Here is a 22,938-nt window from a genome sequence, read left to right as displayed (position 1 = left end):
GTGGAGTATGCTATGCCAATTGGCCTATATGTTCCCTAGGACTATGGCCTAAGTCCCCGGGCCCAGTGATTAAATCTCTCTGTATTTGGTCATAAAGAGTGTTTTATTATTTTGCTCCTTGCATGCTCTTCTCTATACATAGGTATGTTTGTAGCACATATAAATCTCCATCTGTGCAGAAATATCCGCTGCCAAACCTAGAGTCCTGGGCACAGTCACACTTGCCAGACCACACCTGTTCAGCTTGCATGTCTAGTGACATATATCTTCTAGAGGACTGCTATTACTGTTATTGCAGGATATTTTATATAATGGTATTTATTTTTTGCTTTTAACTCTGTAAACCTCCCCGTCTTCCTAAACTTGCACCCTGTGTTAGTCTGACTAGAAGAACAAATCCAGTGAGACACATATGTGTTTAAGAGAAAGCTTTATATAAAGATTAAATGTACATTAAGAAAACATCTCAGTCGAGTCCAGATCAAGTCCACATGTCCAATAATTCCCCATATGGTTGATAGCAATGTATAAAATCCTTTTCAGACTCACAAAATACATGCAATGATGCCAGTTGCAGGAGGATCACAGGCCAGTGGGTTGGAAGTCTTGTCGATCCAGTGGCCTTCTAAGCATCTCAGCGCTGGCAGGGATGTGTCAATGTGGCTTCTCCAGTTCTAGAGGTCAAGTTACATGGGATAGGTCCATGTGGCTTCTCCAGCTCCCAGGGCATAGCTCCATGTGTCTTGTCAGTAGAGCATCTCTCTAGGAGTGAGCAGAGAGAGAGAAGTGTCTTCCACCTCCAAGGAGCAAATCCAGAAGTTCCCAGAATTCTCAGGAGAAGGCCATGACCACACAGAGAGGCCTCATTGGTTATAACTTGATTGACAGGCCAGGCTCCACCCCTTCACTCATAATCCCCTCAAATTGACACTAGATTATGTAACTACCACAGACCACCCCTTGTGACACTTTCACATAACTCTTCAGCTATATACACTTTTCAAACAAATAATAAAATCATCTCTGTACTTAACAGGACAAAACTAAGATGCATACAATTCAATATGTGCCACCCTCATTTAAACTCTGTAAGTGAACAACACAATATTCTATGCCTAAGAGTTGCAGTTAAGTAACACCTACACCTTAATCCTATAAACATATGAATGTATTCCCCCATCTATGAAAGTCTGTAAGCCAGCCACTTCGTGCCTTTATCTGCCCCATTTTGGGGTACCCAATTTCTATACTGCCCACTTACATCAACCCAGTGCTCTAAGGAGACAACCATATTCTTTGATGTGAAGAATCTTCATTCCACTTGGAACCTTGTGAGGTCCGCATCCATAAGCAAAGTCAAATCAGGACAGGCCATCCATAAAGTCAATAGCAATATGCACCAATTCCAAGGCTCAAAAATCTTCTCTTCAGTCATGAACTTCAGACCAGTCAACTTGCTCTCATCTTCTCCTCTAGTTCCGGTAAACCAGGTCCATGGGTGTCAGTAGCCATCTCTCTATTGCTTCTTTTCTCCAGCTTCAACGCAACAAATGGATCCAGGTGGTCACCTGGTAAGCATTTCAACCTGCCCACAAGTTTCTTTAACTTTCAGTCACAGAGAAGAGTTTTCTTCATGGTTCCAGATTTTTCCAGCTTCGGACAAAAATCCCTAGAGTTCACACTTAAAAGAGCCAAAGCGGTCCCTTTGTTTTCAAATCTGTCTATCTTGCCCCTTGCAAGTGTCTTGGAATGCAAATATCCTGAGTACTCCAAAGCATTGGGTGGGGCTCATCTTTTCAAAGCTTTCTTTGCAGGCATGGCCTAAACCCACCTAAAGATCAAAATTTAATGGCTGGAGACAAGTGGTCTTAGAAGCTCTCTATTTTCATACTTCCCAATAAACCTTTCCATCAATCACTATATCAATACTAAGTAGAAGAAAGCAGTATAAACAAAGTAGAATCAGATACTAAACTCAATTCTTAAAACAGTCAAGTTCAATCTTTATTTAGCTTATCTAAATCCTTATCTAAACTATTCTGTTGATACAAAATATGGGATTAGGCCTCTTAAGAGTATCAAGCCAGATCCAGGCTTTCTGTGAGCCATTTTGACCTTCTGTCAGCCATTTTCTCTAACCAGCATGGTCTCTGAGAATTTCAAAGGGTGATGTCTACCCCGGAACTCAAAATATACATTAACAACATTCACTTTTGCCATTTCACACAGGAATAATCAAAGACTTCAACCAAACAACATAAGACTTTAACTCCCATATTCTTTGCAGAAAACACCCAATAAATTGCATGGACATTTCTGACTTCTGTCTGGCCCAAGAAGAAACACTACCATGAGGCAGAAGTCAAATAAATACCCACTCTCCATCTTTATGATTTGTTTCTTAGTACTCCCTTCTGGTACCATAATGTGTTAGTGTGGGTAGACTAGGGAAACAAATCCAGGGAGACATATTTGCTTATAAGAGAAAGCTTTATATAAAGAGTAATTGTACGTTAAGAAAATGTCTCAGTCCAGTCCAGATCAAGTCTGTAAGTCAAATATTTTCCCATATGGCCAATACCAATCCTCTCCAGACTCATGAAATACATGCAATGATGCCGATTTCAGGAGGATCACAGGTCAGTGGGTTGAAAGTCTTGTGGATCCACTGGCATTGTAAGCATCTCAGCACTAGCAAGGATGTCTACATGGCTTCTCTGGCTCCAGAGGTCAGGTTGCATCAGGATAGGTCCATGTGGCTTCTCCAGCTCCCAGAACATAGCACCATGTGTCTTGTCAGTAGAGCAGTGGTTCTCAATCTGTGGGTCGAGACCCCTCTGGGGGTCCAATGACCCTTTCACAGGGCTCACCCAATTCTAACAGTAGCAAAACGACAGTGATGAAGTAGCAATGAAAGTACTTTATGCTTGGGGGGGGGGGTCACCACCACATGAGGAACTATATTAAAGGGTTGCGGCCTTAGGAAGGTTGAGAACCACTGTGAGAGTAGAGCGTCTCACAGGGAGTGAGCAGAGAGAAATAAGTATCTCCTGCCTCCAAGGAGGAAGTCCAGGAATGCCCACAATTCTCCAGAGAAGGCCATGCCTACACAGAGGCCTCACTGGTTATATCTTGATTGACAGACCAGGCTCCACCCCTTCACTAGTAATCCTCTTAAAAAGACACCAGATTATGTAACTACCACGCACCGAAACCACCAAAAAAAACCCTAGAAAACAAAACCAAAAAAGAAAAGAATGAGAGAAAAGAAATTGGCTCAGACTATCACTTTCTAATCTTTTTAAGTGTCGGGCAATCTAAAACTGAGAGCAGAACTCATAAACTGATTAATTTATGACTCATCCTTGAAGACTCTTTTCTTGACTTCACCTTTGAGAAACTGTCTAAATCTTCAGCTTAGGTTCACTGGCCCCTCTTTCTTATTCTGGTGGTGGTAGTGGTTGATAGGCGGGTGGGGTCCCCAACCCATAGCAACCCTACTTTGCATAGCAGAACAAAACACTGTTTGATCCTGCCTCTGCCTCATCATTCGTCCCACGCTGACCCATGGCTGCAGCCACTCTGTCAACTCATCACGTTCTTTGCTGAAAGTTCCCTAGGTATTCATTTCTCAGTCCACGATCACATTTAATTTAAATGCCAATGCCACTAGAGAACACTTCTGAAACACAAACGCCCAGAACATCTCCAAATGAAAGACACCTAGCACATAGAACATGTGGAATTGTGTTTTATTGAACTAAATTCAATAGCTGGATTCACAAGAGGGATGGCCCCAAAGACACACCTTTAGAGGGAACTTTCCTGGTTCCATGTGGCCGTGCATTAAATATCAATGCTGCTACCCTTTTTGGATAAAAGGTGCTCTGGACTAAGGACGTTTGCCACCAGATCCACCGTTAGAACCGCAACTCACCCTTCACAGTGATTGGCAATGGGTTAATGCTGCCGATTTCAAAGGTTCTGTCTCCCCTTGTTCCTCATCTTCCTTCTTCCTTCCCTGAGTCTCCTTAGCACTTGAAATCTCCCCAACACGGAGCCTGAGCACCGATTCCAAAGAGGCTTATGCTTTACACTCAGAAACCAGACTTCTATGTTGCTGCTGGCCAGGCAACAGAAGAGAGCGGCCATCAACAAATAAAAGAGTTGTTTTCCAGATAAAAATGGAAATTCATAGGCATGCAAAATGTTATGCGTAGCTACTTTTGAAAAGTTGGGCAGTTTCCTACAAAGCTAAACATAGTCCTGTGTATGAGCCAGCAATCCATTCCTGGGAAATTTTCTAAATGAGCTGGAGGGTGCTCTCTACGTAACACCTGCACAAAATCTTAATGCATTTTTATTCAAAAGTTGGAAGCAACCGAAGGAAACTAGGAAAATTAGAAAGGCAAAAGCATGCACTTGGCCTTTATGTCTTCAGAAGAAAATCTAATGACAGGTTCAGCCTGTTTAATGACAAGCCCGGTACCACGCCTCTGTTTTATTGCTTCATTATTACTGCATAAGCTCCCTTTATACTCGCAAACATTTCCTTTATTACTCATAAGGAAAAAGTCAAATACTTGCTGACCAAAAACCAAAATACTTGGTGACCAAAAACCAAATACTTGCTGACCAAAAGTCCAAGCCATAGTGACCCATAGGGCAAAAGTAGATCTAATCTGCCCCATAGAGTTTCCAAGGCTGGAGATCAGTATTAAAACAGACTGCTTGCCACAGGAGCGTCTGGTGGTTTGTTTAATTCAAAGCACTGAGTTTTAAGCTCAGAACCTCCAGGGCTCCTAATACTTGCCAAGGTAGATTAAAGTAGATATGAGGGCAAACAAAGATGTACTTTGCTAATATAATGAAAACGTGTTTGTTACCATTTTCAAATGATTCTTGTCCTTAGACTGTTTTAGGTAGGGAGGGGAGTGGAGGGGGAAGGAAGTAAGGATTACAGCCAGGGCAATCATAGGGCAGCCCTGCTCTATAGCACAGGAGCTGGCCCTCAGTCTGACTTGATTCCACAGCGACGGGTGTGCATTTGGTTTTATTTAAAGTGTACAGTTCAAAGATTAAAAAGGAGAATAGCATAGCAAAACAAGAATCTGGGATTTTTCGCCCATATTTTTGTTTGGTTTTTGTTCTTGTTAATTCAAATAGGAAGGCATACCCAAAAGAAAATTGCGACCGTGGATACGAGATGGGAAATTTGTGGAATTCAAGCACCTCCTGGGGATTCATTTAACCTGCGTGACAGGTGCAAAGCTGTCATTTTTCAGGCATCTTAAGAGACGGGGTTGGTTTAAATTCCTTTCTCTCTGACTCTGAATTACACGGGAAAGAAATGCCTCTCGAGAGTGAAACTGGCTGGTCTGGAGCCCAGAGAAGTGCTCTGCTCCTCCTGCTGGGGAGTAGGAGCAGGGAGAAAACCTTCCCCAAACTTTAACAGACACGCAGTCAGCGCCCTGCTCTCCGCAAGGCTGGGCGAGCCTTCCCGCACCAGCCTGTACGCATGCGTCCAGCCCGGGCTGCGCGCGGGCCACCCCTCCCCCTCGGTGCCATAGGCTGTGTGGTCAGACGGCCTCTTGGCAACCCAAGGGGGACGGGTCCGGGCTGGCCCGCCCACTCGGGGGGCAGAGCCTGAGGGGGTGGGGCGAGCCGGGCGGACGGCTCAGCTGGGAACGAATTCACTCCCAACCGGCTTGTTACGCTGCGGGGAGCGCTGGCTCGCCGCTTTGCGCTGTAGGACAGCCGCTCCAGGAGCCTTTTCCCGCAGCGGGTCGGCAGAGTCCGCTGGCTTAGGAGCACCGGGAAAAGCCCGGAGCTAGCCCACCGCCGGTGGGTCTGCACAGGCAGGAGGACGGCGGGGGGCGACTGCCACTGAGCACTGCCCGGAGCACTCCGGTGGCCCGTGGACCCGGCACCCGGGAGGAGGATCGCGAAGTTCACCGCCAACGGCGGAGGTTCCCGGGCGCGCGCTCCTGCGGGTGGCGGAATGCGCGAGGAGGACAAGGGCAGACTTGACGGGGGCGGCAGCGACGCGGGCTTGGCCACCGCCGCGGCGCGGGGACAAGTGGAGATGGTGCGGCAGCTCCTGGAAGCCGGCGCAGATCCCAACCGAGTCAACTGCTTCGGGAGGCGCCCGATCCAGGTAGCTGGGGGCCCGGGGCACGGCCGGAAGGGGGCGCGCGAGCGCGGGCTCCGTGGGTCCAACGCCGGGAACCAGACCTTCAAGGACAAAGACCTTTACCTGGAGGTGTGGAGCCTCGGGGTAGAGCAGGCTGGGACGCAGCAACAATCTTTTTAAACGAAACCGAAAAGCCCGGCGCTATCCGTTTGGTTTTCTTTTCAACAGCTGAACAAAATTCACAATATCTCCTCAGCTAGCTCATGATCAGAACTGCACGAAGTGCGTTCAGCTGGGGAGGAAATAGGGAGAAGGAAAGTGTGCTCTTTGGGGACAGTTTTGTTTGTCGATTTGTCTTCTTTCATCCTTAAAGAGAATTAAATTTTAAAATCGTCTGGCTGGGTGGGGAATTAAGGAATTCTTCTTTAAAATCAAAGCACTTAGGGGGAGAAATAATTCGCTGTGAACTCCTAAGCCTTGAAATGAAACCTTTGTTCCCAGTGCGGCATAGAGGTGAATTAGCTGTAAAGGAATGAGACTAGATCCCTCAACCACAGTACTTAATTTTACTTTATGTTAGTGTTGTGTAAGATAAATGAATATATGTTCCCATAAATTTTCACTGAATGGTTATAGAATTCTGATATGCTGCGAGCATTCTTGCAGCGACTGTTACAGGTCCTCTTTTCAGTGGAAAATCTTTATTAAAATACAATTTGTTCATATGCCGAACCGCTATTTTCTCTTTAATTTACTCACCCGTTGCCGCCGCTTGGAGCCTTTCCACACACTGACCTGGTAGGATAGAGTAATGATCCCAAGGCTGTAAAATCTCTGGGGGGAATCTATCAACCAACCTGTACCTTCAGAGCTTACGCACTTGGCACTCACCAGGGCACCTTTCTCTGCTTTAATTAGAACTTTTATATTCCATTAAAATATAAATTAATATTTTCTGCTTTACTGTCCACCATCATGGTTAGAATCCAATACTCACCTCACCATTACCTCAGAACTAAGAAAGCTATTATTATAATTAGTGTAACAAATAAGGGATTGGTTAAAGACAGCAAAAGTATTGAAGAGTAGTTTTAAAGTCTTCGTGTTTTGTTTTAATTCACCTTCTAAATTCTAAAAAAATAAAAAACATCTTCTTTTCTCTAAAGAGTTCTCTCCACATCACCAGTAGATGAGAAATTATGTCATGGCTTTTAAGGGAAGAATGGGGATGTTTTTAATGTTCATGAAACAAAAACTAGTACTATCTTTCAATGGCACATGAATGTTTTAAAGCACATTCTGAATCATAAGAGAAAAAACTTTCATTTTGTTTTAAAAAGTTGTTTTTATAGTTCACTTAAAATAAGAAAATTAATTCTTATGCAAATGTTTGCTACAGATTTGCTCCTCCAAAACATTGCGCCCTTTTCTAAGTTTTATGTTCTGATTTCACTGGTAGCAGCCCCATTTTTTATATAGCTAAATACTTACTGTTTAACATAAAATTCTAGACAAATTATCTGATAAAAATGTATTGTTTTGTCTTATATTAAATATGTTATACACAAAGCTTCAGCCATGGCATCAAATTAAAACATTAAAAGTGTGAACTGCTTACAAAAAGCAAATCCTGTGTTTTTATCACCTTATAAAACTATAAATATAGCTTTGGTTTAGTTTTTCCTTTCTACCTCCAGCTTTGACTAACATTACCGTACAATAAAGCATTGATGACAATAGATGTGGATGAAATAAGGCAATAGACTCCACAGGAGATTGGCCACCGGAACAAAACCATGTAAAGTTGTTTAGTTTACTTCTTGTATTATCCCGATTTTTAACAACTCCACTGCCAAATGTTTATACCTACGTTATGGAAAAAGAAGGACAAAGGACCTAATTAAAGATTTTTAAAGCCATTTAAACTTCATTTCATCTCTAAGTCATATAAACAAAACCAATTTTTGTCCCACTGTACATCACTAATTTCTTTTATTCTTACAGCTACTTTGCCTCAAATTAAACTCCAACAGTATCGTTCCAGCAGAGACCAGAGCAGTTTAAATTAAGTGTGTTGTAGGGGAAAGGGGGCGGGGGAGTAACTGGGTCTAGGGAGAAACTCCTGTAATTAGTCGCAGAAACCCACAGGACCAGTTGCCCCGGTCCTGTAGGGCCAATTGAGTAGGAATCGGTTCCATTGAGGTGTTGTGTGTTTAACTGGGTCTAACTGGCAGGAGAGGGAAAAACTGGGTCAGGAACTCAAAAATAATCTGAAGCTTGTAGGGGCTCCGTATTTGGGTGGGTACTTCAGAAATACGTCTTCGCTTCAAATGGCCTTGCTGATCCACGGGCAGGGGTCTTGCGCCCCCCAACCCCCACCCGCGCTCACCCTGTGCTCTCCCCGCAGGTCATGATGATGGGCAGTGCCAGGGTGGCCGAGCTGCTGCTGTGCCACGGAGCTGAGCCCAACTGTGCCGACCCCACTACGCTGGCCCGGCCGGTGCACGACGCGGCCCGGGAGGGCTTCCTGGACACGCTGGTGCTGCTGCATCGCGCGGGGGCCCAGCTGGACGTGCGCGACGCTTGGGGCCGCCTGCCCGTGGACCTGGCGGAGGAGCGCGGCCACCGCGACGTGGCGGGCTACCTGCGCGTGGCTGCCGGGTACTGACTACTCAGCCGCGGGCAAGGACCTTTTCCCTCCTTGCCCCACCCCCGAAGGTCAATGGCAGAGCGGCGACCCCCGAGGAAGACGGAGCCGCCTCCACTTCTCACTATGAAAAAGTGGGGTCCATGGACTGATGTCCTAAGATTTGGAGTCGGGCGGTTGTGGTGACTGCGCGCTGGCTGGCGCCGCGATAGGACTCGCAATGGAGGCTGCGAACCGCTCAGGCGCCCCTATCTTCACGCTGGCCGGACCTGGGAGGGACAGGGGAAGTTGGGCGTTTGTGGGACCCGCCATCGCCATGGGGGACCCGCTACGGGCGGGTGGGCATCAGGTCCCAAGGCCCCTGGGGACAACCTGCAGACTTTCGGTTCGGTTGGGCAGACCCTTTACGATGACCGCGGTGCGCTTCTTCGGGACAAGTCACGACTGGTGCCGCGCCTTCTGGAAGCCCTGGAAACGCGCCCAGCTCTGAGGGATTGGGGGTGAGGGAGCCAGGATATGAAAGAGATGGCATCACAGTGGATGGATGGGTGGATTGTGATAAGAGTTGTAAGAGTCCCCAATCAAATGTTTTATTTTAATTTTAAAAAAGAACGAAAGAGATGGCAGGCGTGCTCCCAGGAACTAAAATCCTCGCGTAACTGAGAAGCAAAGGCGCTCTCCGGAGCGCGCCTGCTGGCTTTCACCTGCGGGCAGTCCTACCTGCGAGCGAGCGAGGGAGCGTGTGCGAGCGAGTGCTTTTGTGGCGACGTTCCAGCGCTCTAGGTGGCAGCGCCACCACCGGAAGGAAGAGGAGGTGTGGCGGACTGCAGCCCTGCGGCGGTATGGGTGGTAAGCGGTTAACAAGTCCGCAAACGATAAGAGTTGGAAATCCTACTGTAAATTGACACCTGGGAAGATGTCCTACCGTTTGTACTTCCAAGCGGTTGGTTCTTCGATCACAATCGGATTCCCTGGGAAGAACTGAAAAACCTCCCGGGCCCTTAGGAAAGACTTGGGAAAGAGCTACCGCCCTTACACGTCCGTCGTAGCATGCGGACATCACTGTCCTCTATAGCCTATTTATTCCTGTTCAATGTTGTTTCTTTTGCTAGGGTGCTGCAGGGGATAAACCATTAACTACTCCAAATGCCTCTTAGAAAATCAATGCACTTATCCAGTAAACTATCTCAAGATATTTCCCAAAGTGTTGCTGAAACTGAGAATAAAACTGAGAATAAAATGGTGGCTTGTGAGATATCTGTATAAACTTACTGAACACTGCCGGGTGGTTTAATTTCCTGTGTCGTTTGACTTATTGTGCACTGGATCAACTGAGAGTTCACTCTTTAAAGAGTAAATAATAGAAATGAAACTCCAAGGTGCAGGTTCTAGAATGGACTTACCACTCACTCCTGAGGAATGTTCAGGATCCAAAGATGCTCACTTCTCTCATTCTCCATAATACTTAAACGGTGCCATTGATAAGAACTGCTTAGGTCAACCACGGAAAGGTAAACCTTATTCGACCTGTGCAGGCACTGTGTTGTGAGCCTCCAGTTTAGTGTCCACATTTAGAAGAGGACTCGGACCAAGGGAATAATCTGAAAGTAGAAACTCATGTGAGTGTTGAACCAAATACTCGCCACCGATTCCTCTCCAACAATTCCTTCCCCCTGAAATTAATGTATTACTGAAGTGAGCATTCTGACCATGTCTAAATGGAAAGGCATGTTTATTAAAACTAAATGTGTGTGTGTTAATTTAACATTTATATGTGAAAGATGAGTACCGCTTCTCTGATAACAATGAGATGGAGATAAACAAAGATCTGCCTTGGAAGTGTCCAGGATGCTTTTTCTCTGACACCTAAGACAATAACATAATTATATATTTTTCAAATTATGTTTAAGTATCAGCAATATGAAGAAAAGTTCCCAAAAGATACACCTATAAAAACACTTAGGTACAAAATAGTAGGCTCCCCATTTTCAAATGAAGACAGAGGACAGAAAATGTCATCTCTATTATCACTTAAGCACTCAATTATTGTTGACTACAAGAATGGCTATTTTCAGGTTTATTACTAAGAACTATTAAAGAGGCCAACTTTCAAAACTCCTTTTTATCATTTTGTGCTCTATTTCTGAGGTTGCTCTGCCCAGACTACTAACTGCAAGGTTGGCAGTTCAAACTCACCAGCCCTTCTGTGGGAGAAATACGAGTGTGTCAGCTCCTGCAAACATTCATAGCCCCAGAAGCCCCCATGCAGGGCCATTGTGAGTGGGAATCAACTTGAGGGCAGTGGGTTTGGGGATGTGGTAATTCTCAAGTTCCAGGATGTTCAAGTTTGCTATGTCCATGGGACATGGCACAGATGTCCTATGCAGTAAACAATGATAAGCCCTTGAAAGCCATATAAAACATCATTACACTTCTAACTTAGAGAAATTGTATCTTTCCTAATGACACCGGAAACTAAGGGAAAATTTTGAATGTGACTATGGATTGAAAAACATGCTGTTTTTGTTTATGAGATATTTTTTAAGCAAAGCAAAACCACAGCATTAGAAATCACCACCTGGTACACAGAAAGCAGTAATTTACAAATCCGTTTCATTTTGAAAGCCAGTTATCAGTTTGGCCTGTTGTGTGCTGTGAGCATAAAAAGGAGGCACATGTTTATATCAGGATTCCAGTTTGAAGGACACACGTACAACATCTAACTACTATCTACATGCATGAGCCTTGCTCTGGGTGCCATTTGGAAACTGCAGAAAATGAGGAAATGAAACATGCATGCTAATTTGTAAGCGTGCATCTGAAACATTGCCAAGATGTCAACCTTCCTGCAATCCTGATGCTGCATTCTTCTTCATACACTCTGACTTCTCTGATTATTTGCTCAGCATACAGACTGAACAGTCTGGCGAGAGGACACAACCCCGACACACCTTTCCTGATTTTAAACCCTTTGGTATGCCTTTGTTCTGTTCTCACAACTGTCCCTTGATCCATGTAGAGATTCCACATGAGCACAATGAAGAGTTCTACAAGTCCCCTTCTTCTCAATGTCATTCATAGCTTGTCATGATCCACACAGTCGAATGCATTTGCCTAGCACAAGTAAACATCTTTCTGAGATTCTCTGCTTGGAGTCAAGCAGAGGCCTCTGACATCAGCAATGATACCCCTTATTCCACATTCCAGGTTCTCTTCTGAATCTACCCTGAATTTCTGGCAGTTCCTGTCAATGTTGCTGCAACCATTGTTGGATGGTCTTCAGCAAAATTTTACTTGCATAGGATATTGTTCTATATATTGGACATTCTGTTGGGACATCTTTGGGATGGGTATAAATATGGATCTCTTCCAGTCAGTTGACCAAGTAGCTGTCTTCCAAATTTCTTGCCATAGATGAGTTGATGCTTCCAGTGATTCTCCAGCTTGTTGAAACATTTCAGTTGGTAGTCCATCAATTCCAAGAGTCCTGGTTTGGGCTAATGCTTTCCTTGCAGCTTGGACTTCGTCTTTCAGTACCATTGGTTCCGGATCACATGGCACCACTTGGAATGGTTCCATTTTGACTAGTTTTTTTGGTACAGTGCTCTGTATTCTTTCCATCATCTTTTGGTGCTTCCTGCAGCACACAACATTTTTCCCACACAACCTCTCAATACTGCAACTCAAGGCTTGCATTTATCGATCTTTATGTATTTCATTCCATTTTTGATGACTTCCAATTCTCCTAGTCATACTTCAAACATTCCACATTCTGATGATCGATGGATATTTGCAACTGTCTCACCTCATTTTGAGTCATGCTCCATCAGCAAATGAAGGCAATGGGCAAGCTTCACTCCATGCATCTCACTATGGTGGACTTGACTTGGAGGAGGCAGCTCTTTCTCAAATGTGTTTTGAATCTTTCAACCTGAGGATCCATTTCCTGATACTAAATCTGACAGAGTTCCGAAGTTATTTATATGATTTTTTCCATGGCTAATCCCTCTGAAAGACAGCCTATTCTTTCTCATAATCTGTTCTTCATCTGGAAAGCTCTGTTGGGATCTTTTCACCCTGCGTGAAGGCACTTGTACTTCAAATAGAGCTGGCATGGCTTCCAGCATCATAGCAACTCACAACCCACAGGTGGTGGATACACACAAGCACACGTGCCACACACACATGTATGTATAGGTCATAAAACCTACAGCACTGGAATACTACTTTCACTTATCCTTAAGTTGAGATTCTATGTTCCCTTTTATTCATGGAAAAAGGTTTTTTTAAAGCAATGAAATATTCCATGAGGATGTTTTGAAACACTAGCTATTTTATAATTTCCCTATAGTCATTTTTCTAAACCACCTCCCTTTCCCTAGCTTTAGCATAGAATATAATGTTTACAGTTTAAAACATCGCTACAAAAGGAAAAAAAACAGCAAGTAGAACTAACGATTTTCCAATATAGTAAGCTTCGTTTACAGAAGTACCGCGTGCGCTGGCATCTGAGACAAATATAAAAGCCAGGCTTGTCTAAAGGACAGCAAGGTCAGCTGTCATGTTGATGCTGAAAGCTATTCATACCCAAATTCTGAGGTACTTACTCTGTTTCCATTATTTTAAAAACTAATGGTTTATTTGTTTGGTGGAAACTTGGAAACTTGTTAAACTACTGTCATTCCATGATGCTGGATTTCTAAGTTACAAATAAATACTCATCTTCCTCACATTTAAATTTTTTAAGTTACTTTTAGGAATAACCACTGAACCTCAATATTTCCGATATATTCATCTGCTGCACTGATGATGCTGCAAGTCTTTGTCCCTAATGCTGCTATAAGAGAAATACTGTAAGCAGATGGATTTAACCACAGAAATGTATTGTCTTACAGGGTAGGAAGTTGAATCCCAGGTAACCCTTCTAGGGAAGGCTGTCTCTGTATCAGCTCTGGAGAAGGCCCTTGTCTCTTCTGGTTTCTGCTCCTGGGTGAGCAATCTTCAGGTGACTTGGCATTTTTGGCCTCCCACATGGGCTTGCCTACCTGCTTGTTTTAAGGAAAACAGTCTATACTAATCAAATCTTGATAACATAACAAAGACCACTCATTACCAAATGGGATTATAACAGCAGGCTCAGAGATCAAGATTTACAGCATTAGCCCTTGGAGAATACAGTTCAATCAAAAACACTAGAGAAGAAACAAGAAAAAGAGGGACAAGACAGTAGAACTTAACTCAAAAAATAGGAGATCTAGGTTCTCATACTGGTTTTGCATCTAATTCAATAAGTGACCTGCTTAGTCAGATTAATTAGCCTCAAGTGTCCTCGGCTATGAAAAATGGGAGTTAGACTAGGCTCTTCTAAATTCCTACACATTGTCCAAGGTGTTACACTTTCAAAAATTATTATATGACTTTTTATTACATACCTGTCTGTGGAGGCCTTGTACTTTTATTAGTAATGATTTTGGCATGGTATAAGTCAAGGAGAGATATATAGAGAAATGGAGATGTGAGAGAGGGAGATTTTTTAAAAGCTTACTTGGGTTGGGAGTTTCTGTAAACATTATTGACTTATAGACAATTTTGATGAAATTAACACCACCACCACCACCCCAAAAAAATCTTCCTGGCCTTCCCCCCCACCGCCAGGACCCAGGAGTTATGTCCCATCATTCCTTGCCCTTCATTTCTTCCCTCTCTTCTCCGGTGCCACCTACGGAGGACGCATCCATCTCCCACCATCATCTTGGCTGCCCTCAGACCCCTGGCGACGACGCCGACGCCTAAATTTATAAAAAGAAGACCAAGAAGTTCATCCGGCACCAATCCAACAGTTATGTCAAGTTTAAGTGCACCTGGCGCACTTAAGAGGCATTGACAAGAGAGTGCGGAGAAAAGTCAAGGGACAGATCTTGACGGCAATCATTGGTGATAGTGCAACCAGAAAAGCAAGCATATGCAGCCCAGTGGCTTCCTTCCGCAAGTTCCTGGTCCACAGCGGCAAGGAGTGGGCAGTGCTTGTTGTGCGGTGCTGGCTCACCACGTTTCCTCCAAGAATCGCCAAGCCAGAGTGGGTAGAGCAGCCCAGCCGGCCAGCAGTCACCCAGCCCAACGCCGGCCAGCGCAGCAAAGACAGTGAATAGCTGGCCCATTTGCGAGTTTTATTTGTGCTAAATGAAACCATAAAAGGAAAGGGGGGGGGGAGAGTCTTCCTCCTTCTATCTGCCCTCCGATTTTTTCCCCTGAATTTTTCTCAGAACCGCTAGAATCATGAGTGATTTTTAAAGTGTGCTGAGCAAGTTAGTTAGATTCATTGAGAAAATCGAGTTGCAGTATTTTAAAACATAGTGCCCTGAAGGTCTGAAAACTCACCAAACTGTAAGGGCCATCTGGTCCATTCCAAATCCTAGCAGCACCAGAGGGCGGGCTGGAACTAACTGCCCCTGTGGGTTCCTCTTCATAGGTAAAGAGCTTCATCTTCCTCCTTCAGGGCTGAGTCCAGTGAGTGCCCCACCGCACCACCAGGGCTGAAGGAACAAAGGAAAAAGAGGGGTTGCCACGAGACCAAGGACCTCCATGCTCTGAACTGCTGTTAGGAGTTCTTGCAGGTGTTGAAACCCAGACGAAAGGTTAGAAGGAAGAGTAAGCAGGGAAGATATGCTAACATATGTCGAAAGCATCACAAAGCACTAATGCCCTGCGATGGCTGTCGGTTGGGCCTCCTCCTTTCAGGTTGATTTCTATTGTGAGTCCTTGACACTTTAGGTCTTTACATCTTAGAGGGGGGTTGTAAGAACCAGCCTGGGAGGGAAAGGGTCTGTAAGGTTTAAGTCATCTACGTCCTCGTCGTACGTGCTGGAGGGATGGAGACTGAGACGGAGGGCAGGGGAGCTGTTCCCTCAGAGACACGTCCAACGCTCCACGGAATCAAATCAGCCCGACACAAAAGATGATGTATCTCTGTGCTGCCGGGATTTATGGGGACCCCCCCCTCCAAAAAAAAAAGAAAATAACCTTTTCCACGATTCATACCATGGGGCGGTCTTCATTGTCAGCAATCTTGCTTTTCTATGAAACTTCTCCAGTTTGGATGTTCTTCCCTCCAGAATCCCTTCCTCCGAAGGGTTTAATACCACTATGCAAAAAAGAAAACGTTCGTTTTCGAGAAATTCAGTGACTTTCCCATACTGCCCCTATTATAGTGCAATAACGGGCATTTTGCTGTAAAACAGGGGCTCTTAATGAAATCATACTTGAGCAGCATGGATTACAGAGTAGCCACCATAACACAGCTCAATGGGTATGTCCAAAAGGGGCACCCACCTTTGAATTATTAACATGGAGTGTGAACCAAGTAGAAAGCCAAAAGTTGACTGGAGAAAAACTGTCCAAAATGGCAGGCTGTCAACTTGCAGGTATGCTAGAGGTTTACCAAGGAACCCCAAACACCCATTACTCCCCATCCCCTTCAACAGCCCCTGCTGTCAGACCTCTGATAGATGCGTACAGCCAATGCTGGCACAGGAGATATTTGATACCACCAGAGTTCAAGTCAAAACATCAAAATTAATTACAATCATTAAACCATGCCTTGTTTCCTTTTCATAATTGGCCTGCATAAAATGCAAAATCATCTATTAATATACACTCAAATTTAAATATTCTCTAGTATGATGTGGTGGGAACAGCTTCCTGTGAACACATTCTTATATGACTTATAGGTCTCCATTCCATTTTAAACCAGTTCTCCTCTACAATGAACTCCTTTGCAAATCTCCCCAAATCTTTGCCTTATCTGAACACAGGGTCTCCCTAATAGCATGTTTCCTAAAGGCACTGCAATGCTTTTCATGAGCTCCTGGGCCCCTCAATGACATGCTACACACTGCATACGTACTGCAGCCTTGCCAGAGGCACTTCTCATCCATCATCTGCTCGTTGGGCTGCCTTCCATATTTAGAGGTGGCACAAAGGGGCCTACAGTAAGATGTCACAGTGCCTTCAGACATCTCATCATAAACAGAATTTAATGTCATTCCTTTCTAAGGAAAAATGACACTCGATGTTACATTTGCCACCAAGTAACAGTCTTAGCTATACAACGTATAGGGTCTGGCTATCAATCCTGGCTTCCTAACAGAATCACTCATGGAGATGTTGGAAAATTCAGATTTACTGGCCAATTCCAGATGCACAGAATTAGAATCTCTGGACTTGAGGTTCTCCATTTCTGTGCTTGTTATTTTAATACTTCTTGCTCATAGTAAACTTTCAGGCAGTGTAGAAGGCAGAGTATTTAGTAAAAGCTCAAAGCCCAAACTTACAGCCATCAAGATAATTCTGACTCATTGCAATCATACAGAGCAGAGTGCAACTGCCCAGGTGGGTTTCCAAGGCTGTAAGCTCTTAGGAGAGTAGAAAGCCTCAACTTTCTTCCAAGGTGGGTTAGAACTGCTAACCTTAAGCCCAAGGCATAACGCACTACCCCAACAGAAGTCTCCCCAAATCCCTTCATTTCCCCCATTCTCACTACCCTGGAGAAATCACTACTAAATGTTTTAAACTATCCTTTCAGAAATACAGGTACATATATTTGTAAACACACCTCCCTGACACATCCATTCAGTCATCACAAATGGTATCACCTACTAGGCTACAACCTGCTTCTTCCATTAGGAAATATTTGGCAATGTCCATGATCAGCCCATGTTGATGCACTTCACTCCTTTAATGGCTGCAGGTTTGTATCTATGGATGAACCCAAAATGTTTAAACCAGTGGTGCTCAACCTTCCTAAGGTCATGACCCTTTACTCCAGTCCCTCATATGACCCCCAACCATAAAGTTATTTTCATTGCTACTTCATAACTGTAATTTTGCTACTGTTATGAATCAGACAGCCCCTGTGAAAGGGTCATTCGACCCCCCAAAGGGGTCATGACCTACAGATTGAGAACCACTGGTTTAAGCCAAAAGACAAATATGTAAATTGTTTCCCTTTTGTGTTTATTTTGCTGTTCTTTCTTTTTGTGTTTATTTTGTGGTTGTTGCTACTCAATGCTATAAAGATTTTTTGCATACTTAAATCTTTGTAACAATTTATAAGCTCAGAATCACAGAGCCAAAGGCTACATCAACATCTTACCCTTTGAGAAAAGCTAAACATGAGAATGGTGATGGAAACAAATGTACAAATGTTCTTGACAAATGGATGTATGGATTTTGATGAGTTGTATGAGCCCCCAATAAAATGATCTTTAAAAACCCTAAACATATATATGTGTATCTTACCCTTGTGTTTGTGAACACACACAGATTTCACATAATCTTTCTATATTTATGAATGTGAATGTGTATATAATACACAAACAAAGAAGTCTGGTGGTGTAGTAGTTATACATTGGGCTGCTAACCCCAAGGCCCATAGTTCAAAATCACCAGCCACTCTGTGGGAGAAAGACTTTCTATTCCTGTAAAGACTTGGTCTCAGAAACTCACAGAGGCGTTCTACCCTGTCCCTATAAATCAGCACTGATTCAGTGGTCATGAGTTTGGGCTGGGTTTGGGGGTTTTTTTCCAGGGGGGAGGGGAGTGTACATATAGTATGTATAACTTTCATACTAATATGTGCGTGTGTTCATGTGTAGACATTATATATGCACTTTCATACTTATGTATGAAATAAGGTGTCACTGAAATAAAGGTCAGCGGGCATAAATCTCTATATCTGTATCTTTCCACATAGTATACACTGATTTTAAAAAAAAATAACAGGAGCCTTCTACATTTGTTTGCCATGACTCTTTCCTCACACCCAAGTATTTTGGTAAACATAATATATTAACTTTTTTTGTTTTACAACAACAACAACAACAAAAAGCTAACAGTAGCTTACCTTCCATGAGGTGAGAGTGACTGGCAAACAAAAACACAGTCTCTCTTTTGAGAAGCACCATATATCTATATAATATGTATGAAAAACACATAGTACATATGTTCATACATATGTATATCATACCATATGTATATGGATTATCAAATATAATGCTGGGTCAAAAGGTACATATATCACACAGTTTTGGTAAAATGGAAAAAAGTTGTCTCCCAAAACCAATTACACCAAGTAAAACAGTGTAGAAGTGTGAGTGTTTCCTGACAACTTTGCCCTGGTTTTCCATTTCTGCAACACTTAGAGAGGCACATATCATGTATCATTGCTACTGTTGCATCTCTATGCTAATGAGCAAGGTTGAGCATCTTTTCTTTCAAATTTTGATCATTTGTCCATTTGGATGTTCTCTACTACAAACTGCCTGTTATCTTCCTAACATCCTTTATCTTCTTCCTATTGAGTTATCTAGTTGCTTAAACAGCCTACAAATTAATATATTGTCATATATGTGTAAATACTTATTTCTTTTCATGTTGTTTGTAGTATGTTTGTTTCATGCCTTTGCTGTGTGGAACATGCTATGTAAAGAACGTTTCTCAAGGGATTTTGAAAAGAGTTTTCTGAGGGATACAGTTATGAGGGCTATCACATGATGCTGATTGGGATGGGAATACACGCCAAAGGAGATTCAATTAGATGCTCTCTCCTATCTCTCCTGGAAGGTGAATGTGTTCATCTAAATCAGAAAATAATGTTCCACCATTCAAAAATGGAGAGCATTGACTGCTTTTCATAAAGGTCAATCAACAGAAGAGAAACAGAAGCGCCACCAGTCCGTGATTGCCTCTGCACAGCTACTACACTCCCTGGTGACACTGGGGGATTACAGCAAGGAGAGTACAGCACTTGTTGCTCAAAGACCGTGATGCTTCCTGTCCACTTGCTGTCCAGGAAGTACCCAAGATTCAGGTCCTTACGGGTCTCATTTGGAGTGGTTCAAACTGTTAATGAGCTCAGCTGATAACTGAAAGATTAGAATTTCAAGGCCACCCAGAGACACCTGTGGGAGAGGAAGAGGAGATTGGCTGATCTAATTCCAAAATAAACAGTCATTTAAAAATGTGTGAAAAAAAACTGTGTGGAACACAGGTCTGCTCTGAAACACAAGGGTCACCATGAATTAGAATCACTGACTAATTGGTGATAGTGCTGATAGTAGGTATCAATTTTCTCACTGATAAGATAGAGGTGAGAAGCTCAGATTTAAAAGGGGCAGTGTGCACATAAAAATAATAATGTATAAATTATCAAGGGCTCATGAGGGAGGGGGAGCAGGGAGGGAGGGGGGAAAAAAGAGGACCTGATGCCAAGGGTTTAAGTGGAGAGCAAATGTTTTGAGAATGATGAGGGCAAAGAATGTACAGATGTGCTTTGCACAATTGATGTATGTATGGATTGTGATGAGTTGTATGAGCCCCTAATAAAACATTTTAAAAATATAAATAGACTACAAGTGAAAATGTGTACAAATAGTATGACTTCGCCCTTGATGACTTTTTTGAACTATGAATAGCTAAGTCATTTTCTTTGATTCACATTTTAGCTGTTTTATTAGAAATTCATTTTCCTAATTTCATTTTGCATCACTTGAGGGGTCCCATGGGTTGCTATGAGTCAGAATCCACTGAAAATAGCAGTGAATGAGTGTTAGGTAGAATTGCCCTGCAAACCACAACTGACAAGACAAGTACTGGGTAGTCAGGGCAAAGCAAAGTGGAATTTAAAAGTTTAAAATTTTAAGGTTGACATCCATAAAACAGAAACACTTACAGTCTGCTCATGCTCTCATCGCCACGGTGTCACTCTGAAGTGCTCCCAGAACTCAGGTCTGTGTGGAGAGGAAATGGTATAGGTTTAGCTACACATTTCAACCAATATAGAAAGATCCCTGAATTTAAACGTGGCGGGAACACTGAGGGTCAGCAGACCCCAGAGTCATTCGATTTTCAAGCTGCTTTGAATAGGGCAGGCGCCTCTTGCCCCATTGAACAGGGTTTATGGTCATCGCTAACACAATCCCTCATCCCACCCCTGCTCTAGGCAGCCCTTCACTCCTCAAGCAGTATTCACCCTCTTGCTCTTATTCAAAGTATGCTTTTCCTGGACCTCTTGCTCCCCCAAAGGCCCCTACGTGGTCCCTGAAACCAAATGTCCTCATTATAATTTGGTTTTTCCTAGTCCATCTGTCCTATGCGGTTGGGGAAGGGGCTATGGGTTTAGGGTTTAGAACAAGATGGGAAGAATCCTGCTCCCACATCCTACAATAGGAGACTGTCGGCCAACATGCAAACAAATACATAGACAAGATAATTTCCGTCCTGCTAAATACAATAAGAGAAATAAACACACGCAGGTAACTGGAGGAACCCGGATCTTCAGGAGGTAAAGACGTCAACCTTGTGGAGCCTGGGAAAACCGTTTCAACCACTCATAAGAGAAGGCAAATGATCACAGGGGTGGGGGGTGTCCCCAGGCTGGTGGAGTTGGGGTATCCCTAGCAAGCAGTGAGGAACACATTTGCATGTGAGTACCTGGGAGCGAGCGAGCGTTGGGCTGTGGCTGTGCGTGGAAAGGGTGGAAAGATAGGTGATTCAACTTATCCCAGAAAGGCGCCTTGGCAAACAAGGCTGCGATCTGTTTTCAAAAGGTCCCAGTGGGGCCACCTAGAGTCAGAACAGGTTCAAGGGCAGTGAACCCCAAGTAGTCTCTCACTAAGATCATTCTTCTTCGGTCCCACGTTGGGACGTGGGCCGCGTCAGTCACGTGGGGAAAGAATCAGACCTTGGGTCCTTGGAGAAACTGGGAAGCCTTAGCTTGGTGTCTAGGTCAGTGCAGGCCTGTTCCCTTCTCCGTACAGGGAGAGGCTTGGCATCTGATCTCCCAGACCTGCAGTCCCAGGTCTGCAGCTAGGCCACCAGGCCTGGCTGGGCACATGCCACTGCCAGGCGGGCCCCATTTCCAGACTCCCCAGACTGGGCCTAGCTCGGCATCATCCGGCACGCGCGCACCCGGCCTGGCTGAGGCCGGGGTGGCTTTTACCAGGGTCGCACACGCCGCAGGCTCCGGAGTGGAGCCTCAGGCCAGTGCCCCCCGCCCGAAAACGGCGCCCTGGGCTCGACTTCCCGTTTTCAGGGAGCCGCGAGCCCGCGTCAGAGCCCGGAGGCCCGGGCCCGGTGAGGCTGCGTTCCGCCAACGGCCGCCGGGGTGTCAGGCCTCCGGCGACTCCTCCCCTCCCCCTCCGGGAGGCTCCGGCCTCACCCCCGCCTTCCCGGGGCGGTGGGCCGTGGAGGGAGCGCGGTGGGGGTGGGTGTAGGCAGTGTCAGCGCGAGAAGGAGCAGCCCCGGGACCGGGGGCGCCGAGAGGGCCCCGCTGGGGAGGAGCTGCGCTGGGGAGGAGCGGCGCGCCCGGGCGAGCGGCGGCGGGCGGCTGCTGGAGGAGGAGAAGCGGAGCAGGGGACCGGCCATCGCCACCGACCCAGACCCGCGGGAGGGAAGCGCGCGGGAAGGAAAGAGGAAGAAGGGCCAGATGCTGCGCCGGGTCTTCAAGGTTAAAATCGAAAATAAAAATCGCCTCGATGCAGGGCTCGCCTCTGGCCTCGGCCCGGCCCTCTGGGCGACACAGCGGGAGCTGGGGGGGGGGGGACACCGCTCCCACGGGGGATCGGCCCGCCTACCTGCCCTGCGACCCGAGCCGCCCGCGCCGGGGCCGCGGGTCCCGCGAGCAGCGGCTCCCTCTGGTGCCTCTCCTTCTCAGCATCTAGATGTGAGACGTAGCGGCCATGTCTTGCCCAGCTGCCTGCCACCCTGAGTTGGCGGGCAGCGGGACGCGGTGACCCGGCTCTCCTCTCGGTTTTCTATTTTGAACCTTCCCGCTCGGTGACGCGCGCGAAGCCCGGGGGACGCGGAGGTCGGAGGCACGGGAGCCCCGGCGCTCGCAGGACCGGATGTGCGAGGGGCGGGCCCGCCAGCAGATGCGTTCGGGCGGCAGCCTGGGCCGGTGGCCGCGTGGGGCGTCCGTGGCACGGTGAAGGCGGGGAGGACCGCGGGCAGAGCGGGAAAGCGGCGGGGCGAGGGCCAGGGGCCCCGGGAGCGAGCCGCGCGCGCGCGCGCGGACGCGCGCCCCTCTCCCGGCTCAGGGGACCACCTCCCCGCGCGCCTCCCGGGCGCAGAACGCTGCGGAGGGCTCCGGCCGCGCGCCTCC

The 22,938-nt window shown here is 45.5% G+C and overlaps 1 protein-coding gene and 1 long non-coding RNA gene across 5 annotated transcripts; one reads left to right on the top strand and one right to left on the bottom strand.

Moving 5' to 3' along the window:
- Positions 1–427: 427 nt before the first annotated feature.
- Positions 428–22,906, bottom strand: LOC142458955 (uncharacterized). Of its 4 annotated transcripts, none has more exons than XR_012786434.1 (7): positions 22,412–22,906; positions 20,509–20,566; positions 15,819–15,921; positions 15,159–15,313; positions 13,674–14,569; positions 6,257–10,381; positions 428–762 (listed from the first exon to the last, which is right to left on the bottom strand). It is a non-coding gene; the product is annotated as an uncharacterized LOC142458955 (long non-coding RNA). The 4 variants fall into 4 exon arrangements; XR_012786433.1 differs by lacking the exon at positions 13,674–14,569 and having other exon boundaries at positions 6,257–6,425; positions 10,184–10,381; positions 22,412–22,899; XR_012786431.1 differs by lacking the exon at positions 13,674–14,569 and having other exon boundaries at positions 22,412–22,905.
- On the top strand, positions 5,666–10,020 carry CDKN2B (cyclin dependent kinase inhibitor 2B). Its single transcript, XM_075559999.1, has 2 exons — positions 5,666–6,157; positions 8,541–10,020. The coding sequence occupies exons 1-2, from the start codon at positions 6,002–6,004 to the stop codon at positions 8,799–8,801; spliced, it is 417 nt and encodes a 138-aa protein (XP_075416114.1). The 5' UTR covers positions 5,666–6,001; the 3' UTR covers positions 8,802–10,020.
- Positions 22,907–22,938: the final 32 nt, after the last annotated feature.

The sequence above is a fragment of the Tenrec ecaudatus genome, chromosome 10, assembly GCF_050624435.1.
Source record: "Tenrec ecaudatus isolate mTenEca1 chromosome 10, mTenEca1.hap1, whole genome shotgun sequence".
Lineage (NCBI taxonomy): Eukaryota > Metazoa > Chordata > Mammalia > Afrosoricida > Tenrecidae > Tenrec > Tenrec ecaudatus.
Note: the sequence above shows the minus strand (reverse complement) of the source record. Positions and strands in the feature narration are given on the sequence as shown.

Bases quoted from the DNA above. Each gene is read 5' to 3' on its own strand.
- CDKN2B (XM_075559999.1), top strand. From the start codon at position 6,002: ATGCGCGAGGAGGACAAGGGCAGACTTGACGGGGGCGGCAGCGACGCG. The intron at 6,158-8,540 runs GTAGCTGGGGGC...CTCTCCCCGCAG, and splicing joins TCGGGAGGCGCCCGATCCAG to GTCATGATGATGGGCAGTGC.